Source organism: Plasmodium yoelii (genome assembly GCF_900002385.2).
Source record: "Plasmodium yoelii strain 17X genome assembly, chromosome: 9".
Lineage (NCBI taxonomy): Eukaryota > Apicomplexa > Aconoidasida > Haemosporida > Plasmodiidae > Plasmodium > Plasmodium yoelii.
In genome coordinates this window covers 105,085-130,126 of record NC_036181.2, presented here as the reverse complement: position 1 = coordinate 130,126, position 25,042 = coordinate 105,085, and the positions used below count along the sequence as shown (strand labels likewise).

General features: G+C 19.7%; 6 protein-coding genes across 6 annotated transcripts; all 6 read left to right on the top strand.

Annotated features, from left to right (window-relative positions):
* Positions 1-3,727: 3,727 nt before the first annotated feature.
* PY17X_0900500 (uncharacterized protein) lies at positions 3,728-4,832 on the top strand (the record flags this gene model as incomplete). The annotated part of the gene is made up of 3 exons (XM_725370.2): positions 3,728-3,742; positions 3,851-4,657; positions 4,746-4,832. 3 exons carry the CDS (start codon positions 3,728-3,730, stop codon positions 4,830-4,832), a joined length of 909 nt encoding a protein of 302 aa, XP_730463.2.
* Positions 4,833-7,218: 2,386 nt separating this feature from the next.
* On the top strand, positions 7,219-8,267 carry PY17X_0900400 (PIR protein; the record flags this gene model as incomplete). Its single annotated transcript, XM_022955864.1, has 3 exons — positions 7,219-7,233; positions 7,360-8,115; positions 8,202-8,267. The coding sequence occupies 3 exons, from the start codon at positions 7,219-7,221 to the stop codon at positions 8,265-8,267; spliced, it is 837 nt and encodes a 278-aa protein (XP_022812086.1).
* A 2,284-nt stretch (positions 8,268-10,551) lies between these two features.
* On the top strand, positions 10,552-11,616 carry PY17X_0900300 (PIR protein; the record flags this gene model as incomplete). Its single annotated transcript, XM_022955863.1, has 3 exons — positions 10,552-10,566; positions 10,704-11,423; positions 11,524-11,616. The coding sequence occupies 3 exons, from the start codon at positions 10,552-10,554 to the stop codon at positions 11,614-11,616; spliced, it is 828 nt and encodes a 275-aa protein (XP_022812085.1).
* Positions 11,617-14,320: 2,704 nt separating this feature from the next.
* Positions 14,321-15,445, top strand: PY17X_0900200 (PIR protein; the record flags this gene model as incomplete). Its single annotated transcript, XM_022955862.1, has 3 exons — positions 14,321-14,335; positions 14,468-15,271; positions 15,359-15,445. 3 exons carry the CDS (start codon positions 14,321-14,323, stop codon positions 15,443-15,445), a joined length of 906 nt encoding a protein of 301 aa, XP_022812084.1.
* Positions 15,446-17,835: 2,390 nt separating this feature from the next.
* Positions 17,836-18,866, top strand: PY17X_0900100 (PIR protein; the record flags this gene model as incomplete). The annotated part of the gene is made up of 3 exons (XM_022955861.1): positions 17,836-17,853; positions 17,979-18,698; positions 18,780-18,866. 3 exons carry the CDS (start codon positions 17,836-17,838, stop codon positions 18,864-18,866), a joined length of 825 nt encoding a protein of 274 aa, XP_022812083.1.
* A 2,445-nt stretch (positions 18,867-21,311) lies between these two features.
* On the top strand, positions 21,312-22,336 carry PY17X_0900097 (PIR protein; the record flags this gene model as incomplete). Its single annotated transcript, XM_034637532.1, has 3 exons — positions 21,312-21,326; positions 21,445-22,185; positions 22,271-22,336. The coding sequence occupies 3 exons, from the start codon at positions 21,312-21,314 to the stop codon at positions 22,334-22,336; spliced, it is 822 nt and encodes a 273-aa protein (XP_034493486.1).
* Positions 22,337-25,042: the final 2,706 nt, after the last annotated feature.

Genomic DNA, 25,042 nt, shown 5'->3' with positions numbered 1-25,042 from the left:
GTACAAACAATTATTATTTAAAAGATAAAATGAATATTTTATCAGATTTATAAGTTTAATGTATTTTTATTTAATTAATTAAATCACAAAACGAAGTCAATAACAGAAGCATTCATAAATAATGAATATAACAAATATTATTATTAATAATTTGATTATTATTATAATATCTAAAAATTAATCATTTTAATTATATATATGATATTTTTAACATATAGAACTATAGATACATAATTTTTATATTTTATAATTGACTAAACTCAAATTAAAATTTATAAAACATCCCGTTACGTATGGAACTACATATATACTTATATTTATATATAATAGAAAAAAACAATGTTGTTTTTACCTAATAGAAAATAAATCATTTAAATATAAATATAAAAGTAAGAAAATAATAAAAATATATATATTAGTTTCAATTTAATTATATATACTTACATTAATAATTATATTAAAATAATTATTTTCCTATTCTCTTCTATTTGTTTTACAAAATTTCTTTGATAATGCACCGTTTTTAATATGAAACATGTATATTCTATTTTTAAATATTAAAATAATTAATTTAATCTGAGAAATATAATTAATTTTATATATTACTAATACTACTATAATAACAATATTTTTATATTATCATAATAATAGTATTCTAAAATTTATATTATGAGAATCGCACAATTTGTGATTTTTTTATTACTTTTAATACAAACTTCACTAAATTACATTTTTCTAGAAAATTTGTTAATTTTATAAGAATTATTTTGGGTAATAATATTGGTGCCCATGCTTTTTTATAAATGAATACAAATTAGAAATTCCCTTTTAATAGTAAAACATAGTATATATATAATTTTAAAAAATACAAATAAATAAAATATAAAAATAAAATAATGAAACACAAAGTTTCAAATTCAATAAATATATATATAATTAATTTAGTTTTTAATTCTAATATCCTTGATGTAGAGGTGTTCATGTATTATGGGTCAAGGTCATGCTTATGGGTTATAGTTTTGTTCACTAATCTGGGTTTTGAGCTAGGGGTCGAGGTATATGTAATTTAATTTTTTATAAGTTTATAATATTTTTGGTCTATACATGTTGATTAAATATATAGAGAATCCTCGTATGCTTAGTCTCGAGATGAAATATAAATATGCACCCCAAAGGACATAGCCATTAATATGAAAGGGGTCGAATAACATATTTTCCACAAGTTATAATTCTCTGCATAATTTGTTCATATATATTAAATTTGGAAATATTATAACTTCTAATTATATAGTTTATTGCTATTTTTGGCTAACTATAGATAAGAACCCTTGTTATCTATTATATAAAACTTGCTGATTCAGAGTTACATTGAATTATGTATATCATAGTATATAATCCATTTCTATATTTTGTGAACATATTTATTTAATAAAGGTTATTATTTGTGCCGCTATTATTTTGATTTAAATTATAAAACTCCAACCAGACAATATAGTAATATTATATATGAGGCTATAACATATAATTATACTAATTTGGAATAATTGTCTACAATATAATATACATTCAGGTTAATATGTATATAATTAATATTAATTAAACATAATACTAATATATAATAGATAATCATAAAATATAGATTCATAAAATATCATCGAAATTCGACAATACAACGATGTCTATAAAAGGTATTTTATGCATATATCATTTTTAATAATCAATAAAAATATGTATATTAATAAAAAATTAAATTATAGATATAGGCATACTATCCTTTTAACTGTCGATTATATATAGTATACTTTTATGCTAAAGTTTTAAATTAAAATTATAGAAATAATGATCTATACATTAATTTATATCGCATAAAGGTATAATATTATATTAATCACCATTACATTTTAAACTTCATAGTTTTAAGGATATATGAATTTTGAAATGTATAAAATATATTACATTTAAAATAGTTAATATAATTACATATAAGAATGTTAATAAAATTTAATGTTATAGTTTGCTATAATACTTATAAAAACTTGGTATATAAAATTAACGTTATTGTTCAATATATATAATATTGTATCAATGACTAAAACTGAAATATGTTAAATTTGTGAAGTATATACAATTATATATTAATGCAAAGTATATAGAAAAAGTATGCAATAATTAATTTAATTTGAACTAATAATATTTTTATTAGATTATTATATATATAAAAATTCACAGACATATAATTTAAATATATTGTTATTGCGAAATAATATATGTTATAAAATACTTAATTTAAAAATTATGAAACGATGAAATATTATACAGATTTAAAGCATTTTTATTAAGCGCTTTAACTATTCCATTGTACTATACTGTGATATAACATTAATACCAACAAAAACAATATTATATTAATATATTATTTTATTTGATACACTACATAGATATAAATTCATTATATATTATTAAAGGCATGATAAGACTAAAATTGTATACATGCAAGATCAAATAAAATATTATAATATTTATTTAAGTAATCTTTAGCGCGATAATATTAGAGTTAACACTACCAAGCAAAATAATATTAATAATTCTTAATTTACTTAAAAATATAGTTTATTATAAAATATAAAAGCGAAGTATATATTTAGAAAAGTAATTATTCTAAGTTATTTTTAATTTATACATTAATTGAAAGTTTAATGGTGAAAATATAAGGCATAATTAAGCTATGTAGAATACGTAAATAATATATGGATATATCTTGTCTTTAAAGAACATACTTCCCTTATCTCTCCTTTCTAAAAGGACAATATAACAACCTAATTACGCATAGTTTTTTATTATACTTTAAAATTTGCATCAATAGTTATTTATATGTTAATATTTAATATTTACTAAGTATTATTTTAAAAACAATATGCATTAAAAGTCTTATTTAAGCATATAAATACGGTTACAGTGTTAATTGTCGTTTTAAACCGTGAAAAAGATGTGCAAAATATATTATAAAATTATATAATAAGATATATTTCTAAATTTAATTATATAAGAACATAAATAAAGTTATTGGACTCATTAACATAGATTGTAGAGTTATCTATATTAAATAAAATAATATTAAACTTATTTATATGCAATTAAAAAAGGGAACAATGCAACTTAATTCGAAAATAATATAATTTTAATTAAACATGGTATATAGTATTAGAAATAACTATATAAATATTTAGTATATTTTAAAAAATTACTATTTATATACTTTTAAGGGTTATAGTAATAATATAATTTTTTATTTTTTAGATATATACAGTATTTAAGTTTTAGAAGGGTGACCATTAAAACATAAGATATAAATATATTTCTTTTCTATGTTCAAACATACTTTAAATTCTTTATAAAAGTATATTCATTTTTATAATAAAGCTATACCACATTTTATTAATAATAGTCTTTTTTGTATAAAATCCATAATATCTATATTTAATCAAAAATGTATTAAGCAACCCTTTATTTAAGGTAATTTAAATAATTATAATAAACAGAAATAAAATCTTTCTTTAGTAATAATATTATTCTATATTAATTTAATTATTGAAAAACTTATATTATATTTAACTACAGACATTTTTTATATATAGGGTTAAAGTATTTGCGCCACATATTGGGGACAGTGTATATAAAGCAGGATTATTTTATTCAATTTAGAAATCAAAAATAAGATTCCATTATAATGAATAAGAAAGTGGTATATGTATTTTTGATATTGTATTACATATAAATATCATTAAACTTTATTTTAATCAAATGTTCAATAATATACATTTCTAATATTTGTTTTTAAATGTTTTCTTAGTGTGAAAAGTTTAGGAGTATATGGGAGTTTTTCCCCGATAAATTGAATAAAGGAGAATATGAATTTAATGATCAAAATTTTTTAAATGGTTATTGTGATAGTAATAGTTGTGATAGTGCTTTCGAAAGAATTAATGGTGGATGTTTATATCTTTTTAAGCAAATATTTGGGACTTCTGAATTGTTTAAGTCTGTTGCAAATAGTAACATCAATATTGTTGAGTACATTTTGATATGGTTAAGTTATATGTTAAATCTAAAGGAACAACCAGGAAATGATAACAATCTAAATTTTTTTTATAGTACAACTATAGATAATGATAAGTATAAAATTTCTATTACTGGCGTTGAAAATGATTATAAAAATTATAAGGATCTTATAGATAAAAAAAAATATTTTTTGGGTATGGATAAAAAAATTATATCTAATTTTTATGAAGCATTTAAATTATTATGTGAAATGTATGCTGAATTTGATGATAAATCATCATATTGCGCGAACTGTTCGAAAAATGCTAGTAATTTTGTTAATAAATATAAAGAAATGAATCAAGATTCTGTTATTAATAGTAATGATTACTATAAACAACTATTGTCTACTTTATCAAATGATTATATTAATTTTAAAAATCATTGTAATAGTAGTGGTAATTGTAAAGACTATCCAGACCTTCCAAAGATAGAAAACATGCAAACTTCTGCACATATTTCTGAAGATACATCAGCAAGTTCATCGGTAACAAACAAATTATTTACAGTTTTATCGATATTTGGTGTAATAGCATTTCTTTTAGGAATTTCTTACAAGGTAAATAATAAAGAATTTTAAAATTATTTTCATTAAATATATGCAAACGTTAACAAACAAAACATACTTTATTAAAATTTTATATTAGTATTCGCTATTTGGATTTCGGAAACGATTTCAAAAACAAAAATTAAGAGAAAAGCTAAAAAATATAAAGAAGAGAATGAATCATTAATATATGATTTGAAGAGTAGTGACTATTTCAGGAATAGTAATGATGATTTACATATGTTAAGAAACTGTCTATTGGGAAGTAATTTTTGATCATAATTTTTATATAGCTTTTATGCTATGGGTCAGGATTTAGGTTATATTTGTGGAACCCATATTGATCTAGGGCTAAGTATTACATCTTTATTTAATTTTTTATAATTTAAACACTAATTAAATATATATACTATACCCGTATGTTTAATCACATATAAAGTCCAAATATGCAACCAAAAAGTGGATATAACCATTAATGTGGATGGGGTTACATAACATATTTTATAAGTTATAATATATATATAATTGAGTGTTCATGCCAATTTAATATGATTAAAATAAAGTGTTTATATTGTATATATTAATATAGATGTTGACTATATAAGAGGTCGTATTATGCAATACCATAATTGCCTATTATATAAGCCTTGGTAACCTCGTGTTATATTGAATTATGCATACATAATATGTTTTTTTATTTAATGAAAATTTTATTTAGTAAAACTTATAACTTGTATCATATTTATTTTTATTTAAATCGTGTTATCCAACTGAAATGTAATAATATAGATTCATAAAATATCGATCGATATTCGACAATACAACGTTATCTATAAAATGCATTTTATGCATCTAACATTTTTATTAATACATAAAAAATGTACTATAAATATATTATAATAAATTTATAAATTATAAATATATATAATACTCATTTTTTTCATTTCAATAATTTGAATTTATGCTAATGTTCTAATTTATATTGGTAGGAGTAGTTATATATATATTAATTTAATTATCATAAGGTATAATAATAGATTAATCACTATTAATTTTTAAATTTTATATTTTGAGATATAAATAAATAATATTTTAAAAGATTTAAAAAATAGAATATAAGTATATTAATAAAATTTCGAATTATATTTTGTTATAATAATTATAAATAATATGATAAATATAATACGTTATTATTATATGCTTATATATATAATTTAATAAAATACTCTATCAATAACTAATATTGAAATATTATTTTATTGTGAAACCTTCATATAATAAACATTAATGTTATTGAAAAGACAAATAATAATGCATTATAATGATATAATTTTTATATATTTGTTAAAGATCCAATTTGGGATATGTGGTTTATATTCTAAACAACTGTATTAATGGAGAAAGTGTTAAGGACTCAACTAATGTTAAATGGCATTTCATTATTCTATATTAATTCTTATTACATTATTAGTTTTTATTGAATAATCATTTTTTAATCTAAAACATTACGTTACCATATAATTAATAAAATATAGAATTTTTAATAAATTATTTGAATGTACATACATTGATAACTATATCAATAAGTATATAAGATAAGAATGAGTAATGCATAGTATTTAGGAAATATTTATCTAAATATATATATTAAAATGGCAAATATATCTTATCTCTCTTCTCTTAAAGGGTAATTTAACAACATAATTACGCATAGCTTTCTATTATACTTTAAAATTTGCATCAATACTTATTTATGTGTTAATATTTACTATGTATTATTTTAAAATCAATATACATTCAAAGATTTATTTAATCTTATAAATATATTAATAAGTACGGATTCAGTGCTAATTGTTGTTTTAAATAATGGAAAATATGGGAAAATATATTATAAAATTACCCAATAGAGAATACTACTCAATTGGAATATGTAGGAATAAAAATAAAGTTATTTAACACATTAAAATTATTTTTTAATTTATCTATATTAAATAAAAACAATATAATTTATATATTTTACATAGAAAGTGGAGCATATAACTAAATTTGAAAATTCAATTATTTTAGAAAAAACTATAATATATATTATAAGAAACAAGTATATACAAATGTAATCTATTTAAAAAATTACTATTTATATACTTTAAGAATTCTAATAATAATAGCTTTCTTAATTTTTTATATTTGTGTAGTATTTGAGTTTTATGACGTTGTTTGTGTTCTATATTAAAGCATGTATATATTTTTTAAATTCATTATAAAGTATATTAATTTTTATAATAAAGTTATACCAAATGTTAGTAAGAATAGCAATTTTTGTATAAAATGCATCATATATACATATGGCAAAAGTGTATAAACAACCCTATATTTAATTTAATTTAGCTAATTTCCATAAAATAAATATAATATGATTTTAGTAATACTAATGTATTATTATTTTATATGAAGTTAAAATTAAGAATAATATGTCTAACGAAAGATAACTGCTACATAAAGAGATTAAGTAAATATACCATATATAAATAACATCACCCCGCATAATCTCCAAATTATAACAGAATTTCATTATAATGTTTAATGAAGTGGTATATATCTTTTTTCTTATATTATTCGTATGTTGCATTCCTATAAATTATATTAATTTTAATTTTAATTTTAGTAATATTTATATTAATACATTCTTTTGTTTAATTCGCAAAATATATTCGTAGTGTAAATCAATTAATACGATCGATGAATATTATGCTAGTGATCCGAAAACCCTGGGAAAAGATAATTCTATGAATTTATTAAATTTAGTACTCTCTGGAAATAATTGTAGTAGTGATGACCCAAAACTTATCTCTGATTTTATAGCATTGCTAACTATATTCAATGGTATTGATATTGGTGAGGATTTAGATAGTGATAAACTTGTTGAATACGCTATTTTATGGTTAAGTTATAATATAAATCAAAAAAAAGAAAATAGAACGACGAGATTAAACGATTTTCATACTGGAAATATAAAAGGAAATGATTGTTATAATAAGCATATAGCTTCTGATAGTAGTAGTGGTAAAAAGATTCATATGGATGTTATAGATACAAAAATAGAATCGATGAATATCGATATTAAAGATATATCTAATTTTTATGACGCATTTAAATCATTATGTAACATGTATAGTGAATTTGATCCAGAAAAAAGTACTGAATGCAAGACATGTTTAGAAACTGCTGGAGAATTTTTTGAAAAATGTGAAAAAGTTAAAAATGCTTTTGATATTAATAAAGGAAGTTCTTATTTACAACTATGGTCTAGTTTGTCAAATGATTATAATATTTTTAAACAGGAATATATTGGTAAATGTAGTAGTATCTCACAACTTGTAGCTTGTCCACGAAGTTCAGTAACAAAAAATATGCTAATTACAATTGCAATTATATTTGTTGCAGCATCAATTTTATTGGGAGTTTCTTATAAGGTAAATAATAAGGAAATTAAAAATATTTTCATTATATATGCAAATTTTAACAAATAAATCGTATACTTCTTAACATTTTATATTAGTATTCGTTATTTGGATTTCGGAAACGATCTCAAAAACAACATTTAAGAGAAATGCTAAAAAAATAAAGAAGAAACTGATTATTAATATATTATTCGAAGAGAGTGACAATTTTAGGAATAATAATAATGATTTACATATTTTAAGAAACTGTCTATTGGGGAGTAAATTTTGCATAACTTTATATAGTTTTTATGTTGTGGAACCCATATTCGGGTTAGGGCTAAGTATTATATCTTTATTTAATTTTTTATAATTTGAACGCTAATTAAATATACCCGTATATTTAATCATGAGAAGTTCAAATATGCAACCAAAAGGGGTATAAGCTAATATGAAAGGGGTCACATAACATATTTTCCATAAGTTATAATATATATAATAAGTGTTCATATCGATTTAATACGGTTAAAGTAAAATAACTATATTACATATATTAATATAGACATTTTCTATATAATAATTGTCATTATATAATACTTTCTAACCCATAGTTATATTAAATTATGCATAACACAATATGTTTCTTTATATGATCAAGCATTTTATTTAGTAAAACTTATTATTTATACCATATTTATTTTGATTTAAATTATGTTATCCAACTGAAATGTAATAATAAATATTCATAAAATATAGATGCATGGAATATCGATCAAGAATCGACAATACAACAGTATCTATAAAATGCATTTTATGCATCTAATATTTTTAGTAATACATAAAAAATTGAACTATATATCAATATTTTTGATGTTTTAATTGTAGTTACTATTCTCTTTTGTATTTCCTTTACATTTGTGTTCAAATTAATTAGTATTAATAGAAGCTGCTTTATACGCCTTAATTTATTTATCATAAGGTATAATAATAGATTAATCACTATTAATTTTTAAATTTTATAGTTGAGGCATAAATATATTACATTAAAAATTTTTAAAAATAAAATATAAGTATATTAATAAAATTTCATATCATATTTTGTTCAATAATTATAAATAAGATTATAGATATAATGCGTTATTATTATATGACTATACATATAAACTAATAAAATACTATACCAATAACTAATATTGAAATATTATTTTATTATGGAAACTTCATATAATTAAATATTAATATGAATTTTATCGAAAAGACATAATAATACATTATAATGTTATAATTTTTATATATTTGTTAAAGATTCAATTGAGGATATGTGGTTTTATATTATAAAAATTTGGATCCATGGAGAAAATGATAAAGATTTAATTCATGTTAAATGACATTTTGTCAATGTTTAATGAATCGTATTTAATTAAAAACAACATTATGTTATCATAGAATTAATAAAATATAGAAATTTTAATAAATTATTTGAATGTATATGCATTAATAACTATAACAATAGAATATATAAGATAAAAATGAACAATTCAGAAAATTTAGCGAATATTTACATAAATTTATATATTAAAAGAGCAAAGATATCTTATCTCTCTCCTCTTAAAGTGAAATATAATAACTTAATTAAACATAGTTTTCTATTATACTTTAAAATTTCCATCAATAGTTATTTATATGTTAATATTTAATATTTAATTAGTATTATTTTAAAAACAATATACATATAAAAACGTATTTAAGCTTACAAATACAGGTCCAGTGCTAATTGTTTTAAACCGTGAAAATTATGCGCAAAATATATTGTAAAATTACTCAATATGGTATATTTATAAATTGAAGTATGTAGAAATCAAAATATAGTTATTGGAAACATTAAAAACAATATAAATTTATATAATTTGCATAGAAAATGGAACAATGTAACTTTGTAAATGTTATAATTTTAGAAAAAACTATATTATATATTATAAGAAACAAGTATATAAAATATTTATATACTTTTAAAAATTATACTAATAATAGATTTATTAATTTTTATATATTTACGGGTTCATGATATAAATATACTTATTAAAGCATGAAAAAATTTTGTATTTTTCTATATTGAGACACACGTATAAGAGGGAGTATTTTAAATTCATTACTAAACTACTTAAATTTTTATAATAAAATTATAATGGATGTTATTAATAATCATAAATTACATTATAGATATGACCAAAATGTATTAAATATCTCCAATTTAAGGCAGCTTATTAGTTATCAAAAACAGGAATAGACCGTTTCTTTAGTAATAATATTATTCTATATTAATTTAATTATTGAAAAACTTATAATATATTTAACTACAGACAGTTGCTATATATAGTATTAAAGTATTTATGTCACATATTGGGGGAAGTGTATATAAAACAGCATGATTTTACTCAATTTACAAATCAAAAATAAAACACCATTATAATGAATAAGGACGTGGTATATGCATTTTTTAAAAAAAAATAATTTCCTTTACATTTTTTGATATTGTATTATATATAAACATCATTAAACTTTATTTTATAAAAGTTTCATTAACGTATATTTTTATTATACTTTTTTAAATGTTTTCATAGTGTGGTATGTTCTTTGCTGTAAGAGGTTGGTTTCCCGATGGATTGAATAATGGAGATTATCAATTTAATGATAATAATCAATACAAAATGGATCGTAATAAAGAGGAATATACTGATATCGATAAAATTAACGGTTTTTGTTTATGGTTGTTTAAAGCAATTTTTGGAGATTCTGTTTCGTTCAATAATTATGCAAACAGTAATATCAATATTGTTGGATACATTTTGGCGTGGTTAAGTTATAAGTTACATCAAAAGTCACATGATGGAATCAAGAATCTAAATGATTTTTATATTAAACATATAAAGGATAATACACATTATAAAACGCGCATAGATAATGTTACTGATTATACAAATTATATTGAGCTTATAAATAAAAATAAGGATTTGCTGAATATTAATTTTGAAGACATGTCTAAATTTTATGAAGCATTTATATTATTATGTGACATGTATGATGGACTTGATGACGTCAATCCAAAATGCGAGAAATATTTGGAATGTGATAATGAATTTTTAAAAAAATATGAAGAACTTAAGAAATATTCTAGTACTTCTGGAAGCAATTCATATATTCAAATGTTGTCTATTTTATCAAATTCTTATGATAATTTAAAAAGTAAATGTAATAATTTTTCATCCCTTCTAACTTATTCACTAATTTCAATTGCATTTATATTTGTTGCAATACCAATTTTTTTGGGAATTTCTTATAAGGTAAATAATAAGGAATTAAAAAATATAATATTTAAATATTATTTTCATTAAATATATGCAAACATTAACAAAAAATAATTTGTTTACCGTTTTATATTAGTATTCGTTATTTGGATTTCGGAAACGAGCTCAAAAACAATATTTAAGAGAAAAAATAAAAAATATAAAGAAGAAACTGATCATTAATATATAATTCGAAGAGAAGTGATTATTCCAGGAATAGTAATAATGGTTGATATATGTTAAGAAATTGTCTATTTCGAAGTAATTTTTGCATAATTTTTATATAGTTTTTATGGTGTGGGACCCATATTGGGGTTAGGGCTAAGTATTATATCTCATTTAATTTTTTATAATTCGAACACTAATTTAATATATGTATCATCCCGTATGTTTAATCAGAAGATGAAGTTAAAAATATGTACTCCCAACGTAGCATTGCCATTAATATGAAAAGGGTTACGTCACATTTGTTCATAAGTTATAATATATATAATTGAGTGTTAATATATATTTAATATGATTAAAATAAAATGTCTATATTGCATATATTAATATAGATATTTGATATATCATAATTGTCAATTATATAAAACATGTTAATCTGTGATTATATTGAATTATGTATAACACAATATGTTTCTTTATTGATAAAACATTTTATTTAGTAAAACTTATTATTTGTATCATATTTGTTTTAATTTAAATTATATTACGCCAACTGAACTGTAATAATAGCATTATATATGAGGTTGGATAATAATTATAATTAGATTCATTTGGAACAATTGTCTACATTATAATATACCTACAGGTTAATGGGAATATTTTTATTGTTAATTAAACATATTACCAATATATAATAGGTAGTCATAAAATATAGATGCATGGGATATCGATCGAGATTCGACAACACAACAATGCCTATAAAATATATTTTATGCATCTAACATTTTTAGTAATACATAAAAAATGCACTATATATACAATATTTTTTATGTTTTAATTTTAGTAACTATTCTCTTTTTGTATTAAAATTAATTAGTATTAATAGAGTTTCTTTATACGCTTTAATTTATCATAAAGTTATAACATTATATTAATTACTATTAATTTTTAAACTTTATAGATTTGAAGTATATATAAATTATATTTTAAAATATTTAAAAAATAAAATATAAGTATATTAATAAAGTTTAATATTATAGTTTGCTATAATACTTATAAACAACTTGGTATATTAAATTAACGTTATTGTCCTAATATATATAATATTGTATAAATGACTAAAACTGAAATATGTTAAATTTGTAAACATATACAATTACATATTAATGCAAAGTATAATGGTATGTAATAATTAATTTAATTTGAATTAATAATATTTTTATTAGGTTATTATATATATATAATTCACAAATATATTGTTATTGCTAAATAATATGTTCTAAATACTATGCTTTAAAACAATGAAACAAAAAAATTACTAATTGATTTAAAGTATTTTGATTAAGCACATTAATTATTCCGTTGTACTATACAGTGATATAGCAGTAATAAAAATAACAATAACAATAGATAAAGTATTAAATACGAAAAAATCATTAAATTTATTTGATTCGAATAAGTTGATATATATTATTAAACTTGTAATAAGATTAAAATTATATGCACAAAACATCAAATGAAATATTATAACATTTATTTAAGTAAGATTTAATGCTATAATATTAGAATTAACACTACCAAGAAAAATAATATTAATAATTTTATAGTTTTTCATAATAAAACTAAATATAGTTTATTATAAAATATAAAAGTAAACTATATATTTAGAAAATAATTCTAAGGCATTTTTAATGTTAAAGGCATACAATACATAATTAGCTATATAGAATAGGTAAATTTTATATGGCTGTATCCTTGTCTTAAAAAAGTATACTTCCCTTATCTCTCCTATCTAAAATGAAAATATACCAACCTAAATACACATAGTTTTCTATTATACTTAAAATTTCGCATCAATAGTTATTTATATGTTAATAATTAATATCTACTAAGTATTATTTTAAAAACAATATACATTTAAAGACTTATTTAAGTTTATAAATACGGGACCAGTGCTAATTGTCGTTTTAAACCGTGAGAAAGATGTGCAAAATATATTATAAAATTATATAATAAGATATATTTCTAAATTTAATTATATAAGAATAAAAATAAAGTTATTGGACTCATTAACATAGATTGTAAAGTTATCTATATTAAATAAAATAATATTAAAATTATGTATATGCAATTAAAAAAGGGAACAATGCAACTTAATTCGAAAATAATATAATTTTATAAAAATAAAAGCTATATAATATTAGAAACAATTATATAAATATTTAATATACTTTAAAAAATTACTATTTACATAATTTTAAGAATTATAGTAATAATATAATTTTTAATTTTTTAGATTTATACAGTATTAAGTTTTAGAAGAGCAATCATTAAAACATAAGATATAAATATATTCCTTTTCTATCTTAAAACATACTTTAAATTATTTATAAAAGTATATCCATTTTTATAATAAAGTTATACCATATTTTATTAACAGTCATTTTTTGTATAAAATGCAACATATTTATATTTAACCAAAACTGTATTAAACATCCCTCTATTTAAGGTAATTTAGCTAATTATGATAAACAAAAAAAAAGCGTTTCTTTGTAATCATATTATTATATTATTCTATATTAACTTAATTATTAAAAAGTTATAATATATTTAACTACAGGTAATTGTTATATATAGGACTAAAGTATTTGCGTCACATATTGGGGGCTGTATATATATAACAGCATGATTTTACTCAATTTACAAATCAAAAATAAAATCCCATTATAATGGATGACAAAATAGTATATGAATTTTTTAATAATAATAATTTCTTTTACATTTTTTGATATTGTATTATATATATCATTAAACTTTATTTTATAAGAGTTTCATTAAAATATATGTTTATTATACTTTTTTAATTGTTTTCTTAGTGTAGAAATTTCTTTGCTATAAGGAACACGATTTCCGATAAATTGGACAATAATGGAAACTATCAACTTATTATTGAAAATAATTTAAAAGGGTATTGTAGTGGTAATAGGTGTGTTAATGATCTTGAAAAAATTAATGCTGGATGTTTATATTTGTTTGATGCATTCTTTGAGAGTTCTTCTGTGTTTAATTCTGTTGCAAAAGGTAACATCAATATTGTTGATTATATTATCATATGGTTAAGTTATATGTTAAATCTAAAGCCCCAAGTAGGAAAAACAAGCAATCTACAATATTTTTATAATACATATGTAAATGGTGGTGATAAGTATAAAAAGTCTATAGCGAATGTTACGGAATATAGTAATTATAAGAATCTTATAGATAAAAAAAATGATTTGATAGATATGGATATTAAAGATATATCTAAATTATATGATGTATTTAGCAGATTATGTAATATGTATGTTGAAATTAATGAAGAAAATCCAAAATGCGGGGATTATTTAAAAAAAGCTAATGAATTTGTTGAAAGATATAAAAAACTTATGGGAGATTCTAATATTACCAAAAACAGTTCATGTCGTCAAATTTTGGTTAATTTATCAAATGATTATGATAATTTTAAAAAGAAATATAACAAGTGTTCGTCCTTTCCATCGATAGAAACAACAGACAATTCTGTACACACTTCTGCACAAACTTCTGAAGTTACATCATCAAATTCGTCGATATTAAAGAACTTATTTATAGTTTTATCGATATTTGGTGCAATAGGATTTTTTTTAGGAATTTCTTACAAGGTAAATAATATGGAATTAAAAATTATTTTCATTAAATATATGCAAACATTAACAAACAACCGTACGTTTTTTAACATTTTATATTAGTATTCATTATTTGGATTTCGGAAACGAGCTCAAAAACAATATTTAAGAGAAAAAATAAAAAATATAAAGAAGAGAATAAATCATTAATATATGATTCAAAGAGAGTGATTATTTCAGGAATAATAATAATTATTGATATATGTTAAGAAACTGTCTATTTTGAAGTAAATAATTTTTGCATAATTTTTATATAGTTTTTATGTTGTGGGTCAGGGTTATATTTGTGGGATCACATTCGGGTTAGGGCTAAGTATTATATCTTTATTTAATTTTTATAATTAAACACTAATTTAATATATGTACTATACTCGTATTTTTAATCACGAGATGAATTTAAAAATATGTACTCCCAAAGGAGCGTTGCCATTAATATGAAAAATGCCCCATAACATTTTTCCCATAAAGTATAATATATACAATTGAGTGTTCATTCCGATTTAATATTATTAAAACAAAATGTCTATATTGTATATATTAATATAGATGTTGAATATATATGAAGTCGTATTATGCAATATCATAATTTTCATTATATAAAACTTGATAACCTAGAGCTATATTGAATTATGCATATAAAAATATGTTTCTTTATTTTATGAAAATTTTATTTAGTAAAACTTATAACTTGTATCATATTTATTTTGATTTAAATCATGTTATCCAACTGAACTGTAATAATATTGATTCATAAAATGTCGATCGACATTCGACAACACAACGTTATCTATAAAATGCATTTTATACATCTAACATTTTTAGTAATACATAAAAAATGTACTATAGATATATTATAATAAATTTATAAACTATAAATATATATAATAATAATTTTTTTCATTTCAATAATTTTCATTTATATTAATGTTCTAATTTATATTGATAGGAATAGTTATATATATATTAATTTAATTATCATAAAGGTATAATAATAGATTAATCACTATTAATTTGTAAATTTTAAAGATATGAGATATATATAAATTATATTTAAAAATAGTTAATATAATTGCATATAATAATATTAATAAAATTTAATATTATATTTTATTCTAACAATTATAAATAATATGGTAGGTAAAATGCATTATTATATATACCTATACATATAATCTAATAAAATACTCTATCAATAATTAATATTGAAATATTGTTTTATTATGAAATCTTCATATAATTAAATATTAATATTATCGAAAAGACAAATAATAATATATTATAAAGGTATCAATGTTATATATTTTGTTAAAGATCCAATTTGGGATTTGTAGTTTTATATTTTAAAAAACTAGATAAATAAAGAAAGGGTTAAAGACTCAATTAATCTCAAATGACATTTCAATAATACATATTATATTATCATTGTTTAATGAATCATCATTTTTTAATCTTAAATAGCATTATTTTACCATATAATTAATAAAATATAGAACTTTTAATAAATCATTTGAATGTATATACATTGATAAATATAAAAATAAAATATATAAGATAAAAATGAACTATGTAGAACATTTAGCAAATATTTATTTAAATTTATATATTAAAATAGCAATATATCTTATCTCTCTCCTCTTAAAGTGCAATATAACAACCTAATACATATAGTTTTCTATTATACTTTAAAATATTATTAATATATATTTATATGTTAATATTTACTAAGCAATATTTTAAAAATAATATGCATTCAAAGTCTTATTTAAGCTTATAAATACGGGTTCAGTGCTAATTGTTGTTTTAAAGAATGGAAAAGATGGGAAAATATATTATAAAATTACCCAATAAGGTATATTGGAATAAAAATAAAGTTATTGAGCACATTAAAATGAATTTTGAATTTATCTACATTCATTAAAAACAATATAAATTTATTTAATTTGCATAGAAAATGTAGCATGTAACTTAATTTGAAAATACTATAATTTTAATAAAACAGTGGTATGCAGTATTCGAAACAAGATTAAATATTTAAAATATATTAGAAAATATTTATTTATATACTTTTAAAAAATATGCTAATAATAGATTTATTAATTTTTACATATTTACATGTTCATGGGTATAAATCTATTTATTAAAACATGAGAAACAAATTTGTATTTTTCTATATTGAGAGATAAATATAAGGGGATGTATTTTAATATCATTATAAAATTGTTTAAATTTTTATAATAAAATTAGCATGAACATTATTAATAATCATAAATTTAAGCATAATTTATGTTATACATATGACCAAAACAAATATCTCCAATTTAAGGCAATTTAGTTAATTTCAATAATATATATATAAACTTACTATAGTATTACTATTGTATTATTACTTTACATTAATTTTAAATTAATACTAAAAATAAAATATGGTTAACTACAGATAATTTTTATATAGAGAATCCAATTTCATGTCTCCTATTCTGATGCAATATATGAAATTAATATGATATACTTAATTTATAGTTTAAAAATAAATCTCCAATATGTTAACTAGTACAGTGGTACATACAATTTCTTGAATAAAAATATTTGTTATTATAAATTTTTGATATTGTACTATCTATAAATTAATAATACATTCATTTTAATAGACATTTTTATTTGATTTTTTAAAATTTTTTCTTAGTGTGAAGAGTTTGATTCTTTGAGGGAAAAATTTCCCGATGAATTGGATGATCCTGTAAAGTATATGTCTACAAGTGGAACGCTCAAGCAGCACTGCCCTGATAAAGAATGTAAAACTTATAACAATATAGTTAACGGTGGGTTCTTATGGTTATTAGATACATTTTATGATGGTAAATCAGTTTTTTCCTATTATGCAGATGGCAAGATTGATATTGTTGTATATATTATGATGTGGTTAGGCTATAAATTAAATCATAAATTAAACACTCAATTTTCCAATATAAATGAATTTTACAATACACATATGAAAAATTACTATGGGTATGCAAAGAAAATAGATTATGTTGATGATTATAATAGTTATAACGATCTTATAAATAAACATAATTATGTATTTAATATTCCTAATGAACATATGTCTAAATTTTATGATGCATTTAAATCATTATGTAAATTGTATACTGAATGTGATAACATCGAATCAGATTACAATAGTTATTTAGAAAAGACTCAAGAATTTGTTAAAAAATATGAACAACTTAAAGATTTGGATATTAATAAAAACGAATCATATGGTAAACTATTTTCAATATTATCAAATGATTATGATAATTTAAAAAATAAATGTTATTATTTTCCACCTCTTCTAACTTATTCACTAATTTCAATTGCACTTATATTTGTTGCAATACCAATTTTTTTGGGAATTTCTTATAAGGTAAATAATAAGGAATTAAAAAAATTATTATATATATGCAAACATTAAAAAAAATATACGTTTCTTAACATTTTATATTAGTATTCATTATTTGGATTTCGGAAACGATTTCAAAAACAAAAATTAAGAGAAAAAATAAAAAATATAATGAAGAAAATGATTCATTAATATATAATTCGAAGAGTAGTGACTATTTCAGGAATAGTAATAATGGTTAATATATTTTAAGAAATTGTCTATTTATAAATAAATAATTTTTGCATAATTTTTATATAGTTTTATGTTGTGGAACCCATGTTTGGGTTAGGGCTAAGTATTATATTGCATTTAATTTTTTATGATTTAAACACTAACTAAATATATGTGCTATACCCGTATATTTATTCATGAGATGAAGTTAAAAATATGTACTTCCAAAGGAGCATTGCCATTAATATGAAAAAGGGCCCATAATATTTTTCCCATAAAGTATAATATATACAATTGAGTGTTCATGCCGATTTTATATGATTAAAATAAAATGTCTATGTTGCATATATCAATTCATATTATTCTATATCATAATTATTTATTATATAAAACTTGTTAATATGTGGTTATATTGAATTATGTATAACATAATATGTTTCTTCATTTGATTAAAATTTTATTTAGTGAAACTTATAATTTATGCTACAATTAATTTAAATTATACTATGCCAATTGAAATGTAATAATGGCATTATATATGAGGTTGGGTATTATTATAATTCGATTCATTTGGAACAATTGTCTACATTATAATATATCTTCATATTAATATGTGTGTTTTTAAGATTAATTAAACATATTACCAATATATAATAGGTAATCATAAAATATAGATTCATAAAATATCGATCGAGGTTCAACAACAATACCTATAAAAGATGTTTTATGCATCTAACATTTTTAGTAATACATAAAAATTACATTATAGATATATGTATACTATCCTTTTAACTTTCGATTATATATAGTATCATTTTATGTTAAAGTTTTAAATTCAAATAATATAAATCGTTCTATATATATTAATTTATTTACTATAAAGGTATAATATTAGATTAATCACTATTAATTTTTTAATTTTATATTTTCAGGTATAAATATATTACATTTAAAATCGTTAAAAGACAAAATATAAGTATATTAATAAAATTTCATGTTTTGTTCTAATAATTATAAATAATATGACAAAATAATGTTATTATTATGTGCCTATATATATAATATAACAAAATACTATACCAATAATTAATATTAAATATTATTTTATTGTGGAAACTTCATATAATTAAATATTAATTTGATCGAAAAGACACATAATAATACATTATAAAGGTATCAATGGTATATATTTATTAAAGATCCAATTTGGGATTTATAATTTTATATTATAAAATATGAATCAATGGTGAAATGGTTAAAGACTCAATTCATGTTAAATGGTATTTTATTATTCACATTAGTGTTTAGTGAATAATCATTTTATAATACAAAACAACATTACTGCATCATAGAATTAATAAAATATAGAATTTTTAATAAATTATTTGAATGATATACATTAACTATAACAGTAGAATATATAAGATAAATTTATGTATAATATTTAGCGAATCTTTATATAAATATATATATTAAAGAGCTAATATATCTTATCTCTCTCCTATTAAAGGGTAAAATAATGACATAATCAAACATAGTTTTATTATACTTTAAAATTAGCAGCAATACTTATTTATATGTTAATATTTAATATCTACTAAGTATTATTTTAAAAACAATAGGCATTTAAAGACTTATTTAAGGTTATGAATTCGGGTTCAGTGGTATTGTCGTTTTAAACCGTGGAAATTATGCGGAAAATATATTATAAAATTATCCAATAAGGCATACTTACAAATTGAAGTATATTGGAATAAAAATAAAGTTATTTAACGTATTAAAATTATTTTTTAATTTATCTACATTCATTAAAAATAATATAAAATTATGTATTTTGCATAGAAAATGGAACAATTCAACTTATTTTGTAAGTGTTATTTTAGAAAAGACTGTATTATATATTATAAGAAACAAGTATATAAGTATTTAGTCTATCTTATTAAATAATTATTTATATACTTTAAGGATTGTAATAATAATAACTTTCTTAAATTTATATATTTGTGCATTATTTAAGTTTTAGGACGTTGTTTGTGTTTTATATTAAAGCATATGTATATATTTTTTAAATTCATTATAAAAGTATATTAATTTTTATAATAAAGTTATACCAAATGTTAGTAAGAATAGTACTTTTTGTATAAAATGCATCATATATACATATGGCAAAGTGTATAAGCAACCCTCTGTTTAAGGCAATTTAGCTAACTTCTATAAAATAAGTATAATATGATTTTAGTAATACTAATGTATTATTATTTTATATGAAGTTAAAATTAAGAATAATATGTCTAACGAAAGATAACTGCTATGTAAAGAACTTAAGTAGACACAAGATATATTTTATACAAGATATATTTTATACAATATATATAAATAACATCACCCCGCATAATCTCCGAATTATAACAGAATTTCATTATAATGTCTAAGGAATTGGTATATATCATTTTCTTATATTATTCGTATGTTGCATTCCTATAAATTATAATAATTTTAATTTTAGTAACATTTATATTAATACATTTTTTGTTTAATTCGTAAAATACATTCGTAGTGTGATATAATTAATGGGGCTGATAATAATTTTGTTGATGATCCGAACAAACCGAAAGATCATAATTCTATGAGTTATTATAATTTTTATTGCCTTGATAATGAATGTGATACTTATGACAAAATAGTTATTTCTACTTTTATAACATTACTAAATTTATTTGATGGTATTAGTGATGAAGATTTTGAGAGTGATAAACTTGCTGAATATGCTATTTTATGGTTAAGTTATAGACTAAATCAAAAAACAGAAAGTGAAATCATCACATTAAACAATTTTTATACTTTCTATATAGGAGACAATAGTCAATATAAGGATAATATATCTACTAATAATAAGATTAATAAGGATATTATAGAAAAACAAATAAGCTCGATGGATATAGATATTAAAGATATATCTAATTTTTATGATGCATTTAAATCATTATGTAACATGTATAGTGAATTTGATCCAGCAAAAAGTACTGAATGCAAGACATGTTTAGAAACTGCTGGAGAATTGGTTGAAAAATATGAAAAACTTAAAAATGCTTTAGATATTCATAAAGGAAGTTCTTATTATAATCTATTGTCTAGTTTATCAAATGATTATAAAATTTTTGAAAATAAATATAATAATAAATGTAATAATTACTCACAATTTGTAGCTTGTCCACGAAGTTCAGTAACAAAAAACATAATAATTCCAATTGCAATTATATTTGTTGCAGCATCAATTTTATTGGTAGTTTCTTATAAGGTAAATAATAAGGAATTAAAAAAAAAATATTATATATATGTAAGAATTAACGAACAACCGTACGCTTCTTAAAATTTTATATTAGTATTCGTTATTTGGATTTCGGAAACGATCTCAAAAACAACATTTAAGAGAAAAGCTGAAAAAATAAAAAAGAAACTGATCATTAATATATTATTCTAAGAGTAGTGATTATTCCAGGAATAGTAATAATGGTTGATATATTTTAGGAAATTGTCTATTTCGAAGTAATTTTTGCATAATTTTTATATAATTTTTATGATGTGGGTCAGGGTTGTGTTTGTGGAACCCATATTCGGGTTAGAGCTAAGTATTGTATTGCATTTAATTTTTTATAACTTAAACACTAATTTTATATATGTAACATTCCGTATGTTTAATCACAAGATGAAGTTAAAAAATATGCACTACCAAAGGAGCATTGCCATTAATATGAAAGGGGTTATATAACATATTTATAAGTTATAATATATATAATTGAGTGTTCATGCCGATTTAATTTGATTAAAATAAAATATCTATATTGCATATATTAATTCATTTATGATATATCATAATTATTTATTATATAAAGCTTGTTAATCATAATTATATTGAATTATGCATATCATAATATGTTTCTTTATTTTATTTAGTAAAACTTATTATTTGTGACATATTGATTTTAATTTAAATCATGTTATCCAACTGAACAGTAATAGATAATCATAAAATATAGATACATGCAATATCGATCGAGAATCGACAATATAACATTGTCTATAAAATATTATTATGCTTCTAACATTTTTAATAATAAAATAAAAATCGTACTATATATACAACATTTTTTAAGTTTTAATTGTAGTTACTATTATCTTTTTGTATTTTACATTTGTGTTAAAATTAATTAGTATTAATAGAAGTTGCTTTATACGGTTTAATTTATTTATCATAAAAGTATAATAATAGATTAATCACTATTTATTTTTAATTTTATATTTTGAGGCATAAATAAGTTATATTTTAAAATAATTAAAATAAAATATTAGTATATAATAAATTTTAATGTTATAGTTTATTCTGATAATTATAAATAATATGATAGATTGAATAGAGTTATTATTCTAATATATATAATATATAATATTGTATCAATGACTAAAACCTGAAATATGTTAAAATTGGGGAATATATACAATTATATATTAACGAGAAATATATAGAAAAAGTATGTAATAATTAATTTAATCTGAATTGATAAGATTTTTATTAGGTTATTATATACATACAAATTCACAAATATATAAATTGAATATAATGTTTTTACGAGATGGTATATTTGTTCTAAAATAGTTGATTTAAAAACTATGAAGCAAGGAAATATTATACATTGATTTAAATTATTTTTATTAAAAGCATTAATTATTACGTTGTACTATATTGTGATATAACAGCAACAATAATAATAGTAATAACAATAGATAAACGTATTAAATACGAACAAATATATTATGTTAATTTGATACACTATATGGATATAAATTCATTATACATATTCTTAAACACTTGATAATATTATAATATACGTATAAAATATCATATGAACTATTATAACATTTATTTAAGTATGCATTAATGCGATAATATAGAATTAACACTATCAAGCAAAATAATATTAATAATTCTATAGTTTACTTAAAAATATTTTTTTTCATCATAAAACTAAATATAGTTTATTATAAAATATAAAAGCAAACTGTATATTTAGAAAATAATTATAAGTTATTTCTAATGAATAATTTTAATATATATACATAATTTAAAGCTTTAATGTCAAAGAAATACAGACATAATTAATTATATAGAATAGGCAAATCTTATATGGCTATATAATTGTCTTAAAAAAGCATACTTCCCTTATCTCTCCTATCTAAAATGCAAATATACCAACCTAATTATACTTTAAAATTTACATCAATAGTTATTTATATGTTAATAATTAATATCTACTAAGTATTATTTTAAAAACAATATGCATAAAAAGTCTTATTTAACCTTATAAATACGGGACCAGTGCTAATTGTCGTTTTAAACCGTGAGAAAGATGTGCAAAATATATTATAAAATTATCTAATAAGGTATATTTCTAAATTTAATTATATAGGAATAAAACTAAAGTTATTGAAAATGTTAAATATAATTGGAATTGATATATATTAAATAAAAATAATATTAAAATTATGTATATGCAATTAAAAAAGGGAACAATGCAACTTAATTCGAAAATAATATAATTTTAGAAAAAACAGTATTATATATTATAAGAAAAAATTACATAAAAATTTAATATATTTAAAAAAATTATTATTTATATACTTTTAAGGATTATAGCAATAATAGAACTTTTTATTTTTTAGTTATATACAGTATTTAAGTTTTAGAAGGGCAATCATTAAAACAGAAAATATAAATATATTCCTTTTTTATTTTCAAACATACTTTAAATTATTTATAAAAGTATATCCATTTTTATAATAAAGTTATACCATATGTTAGTAAGAATAAAATTTTTTGCATAAAATGCATCATATCTATATTTAATCAAAACTGTATTAAGCATCCCTCTTTTTAAGGTAATTTAGCTAATTGTCATAAAATAAGTATAATATGATTTTAGTAATACTAATGTATTATTATTTTATATTAATTTAGTTATTTAAAAACATATAATATATTTAACTACAGACAGTTGTTGTATATATGGTTAAAGTATTTGCGTCACATGGTGGGGCGAGTCTATATTAAACAGAATGATTATACTCAATTTAGAAATCAAAAATAAGATTCCATTATA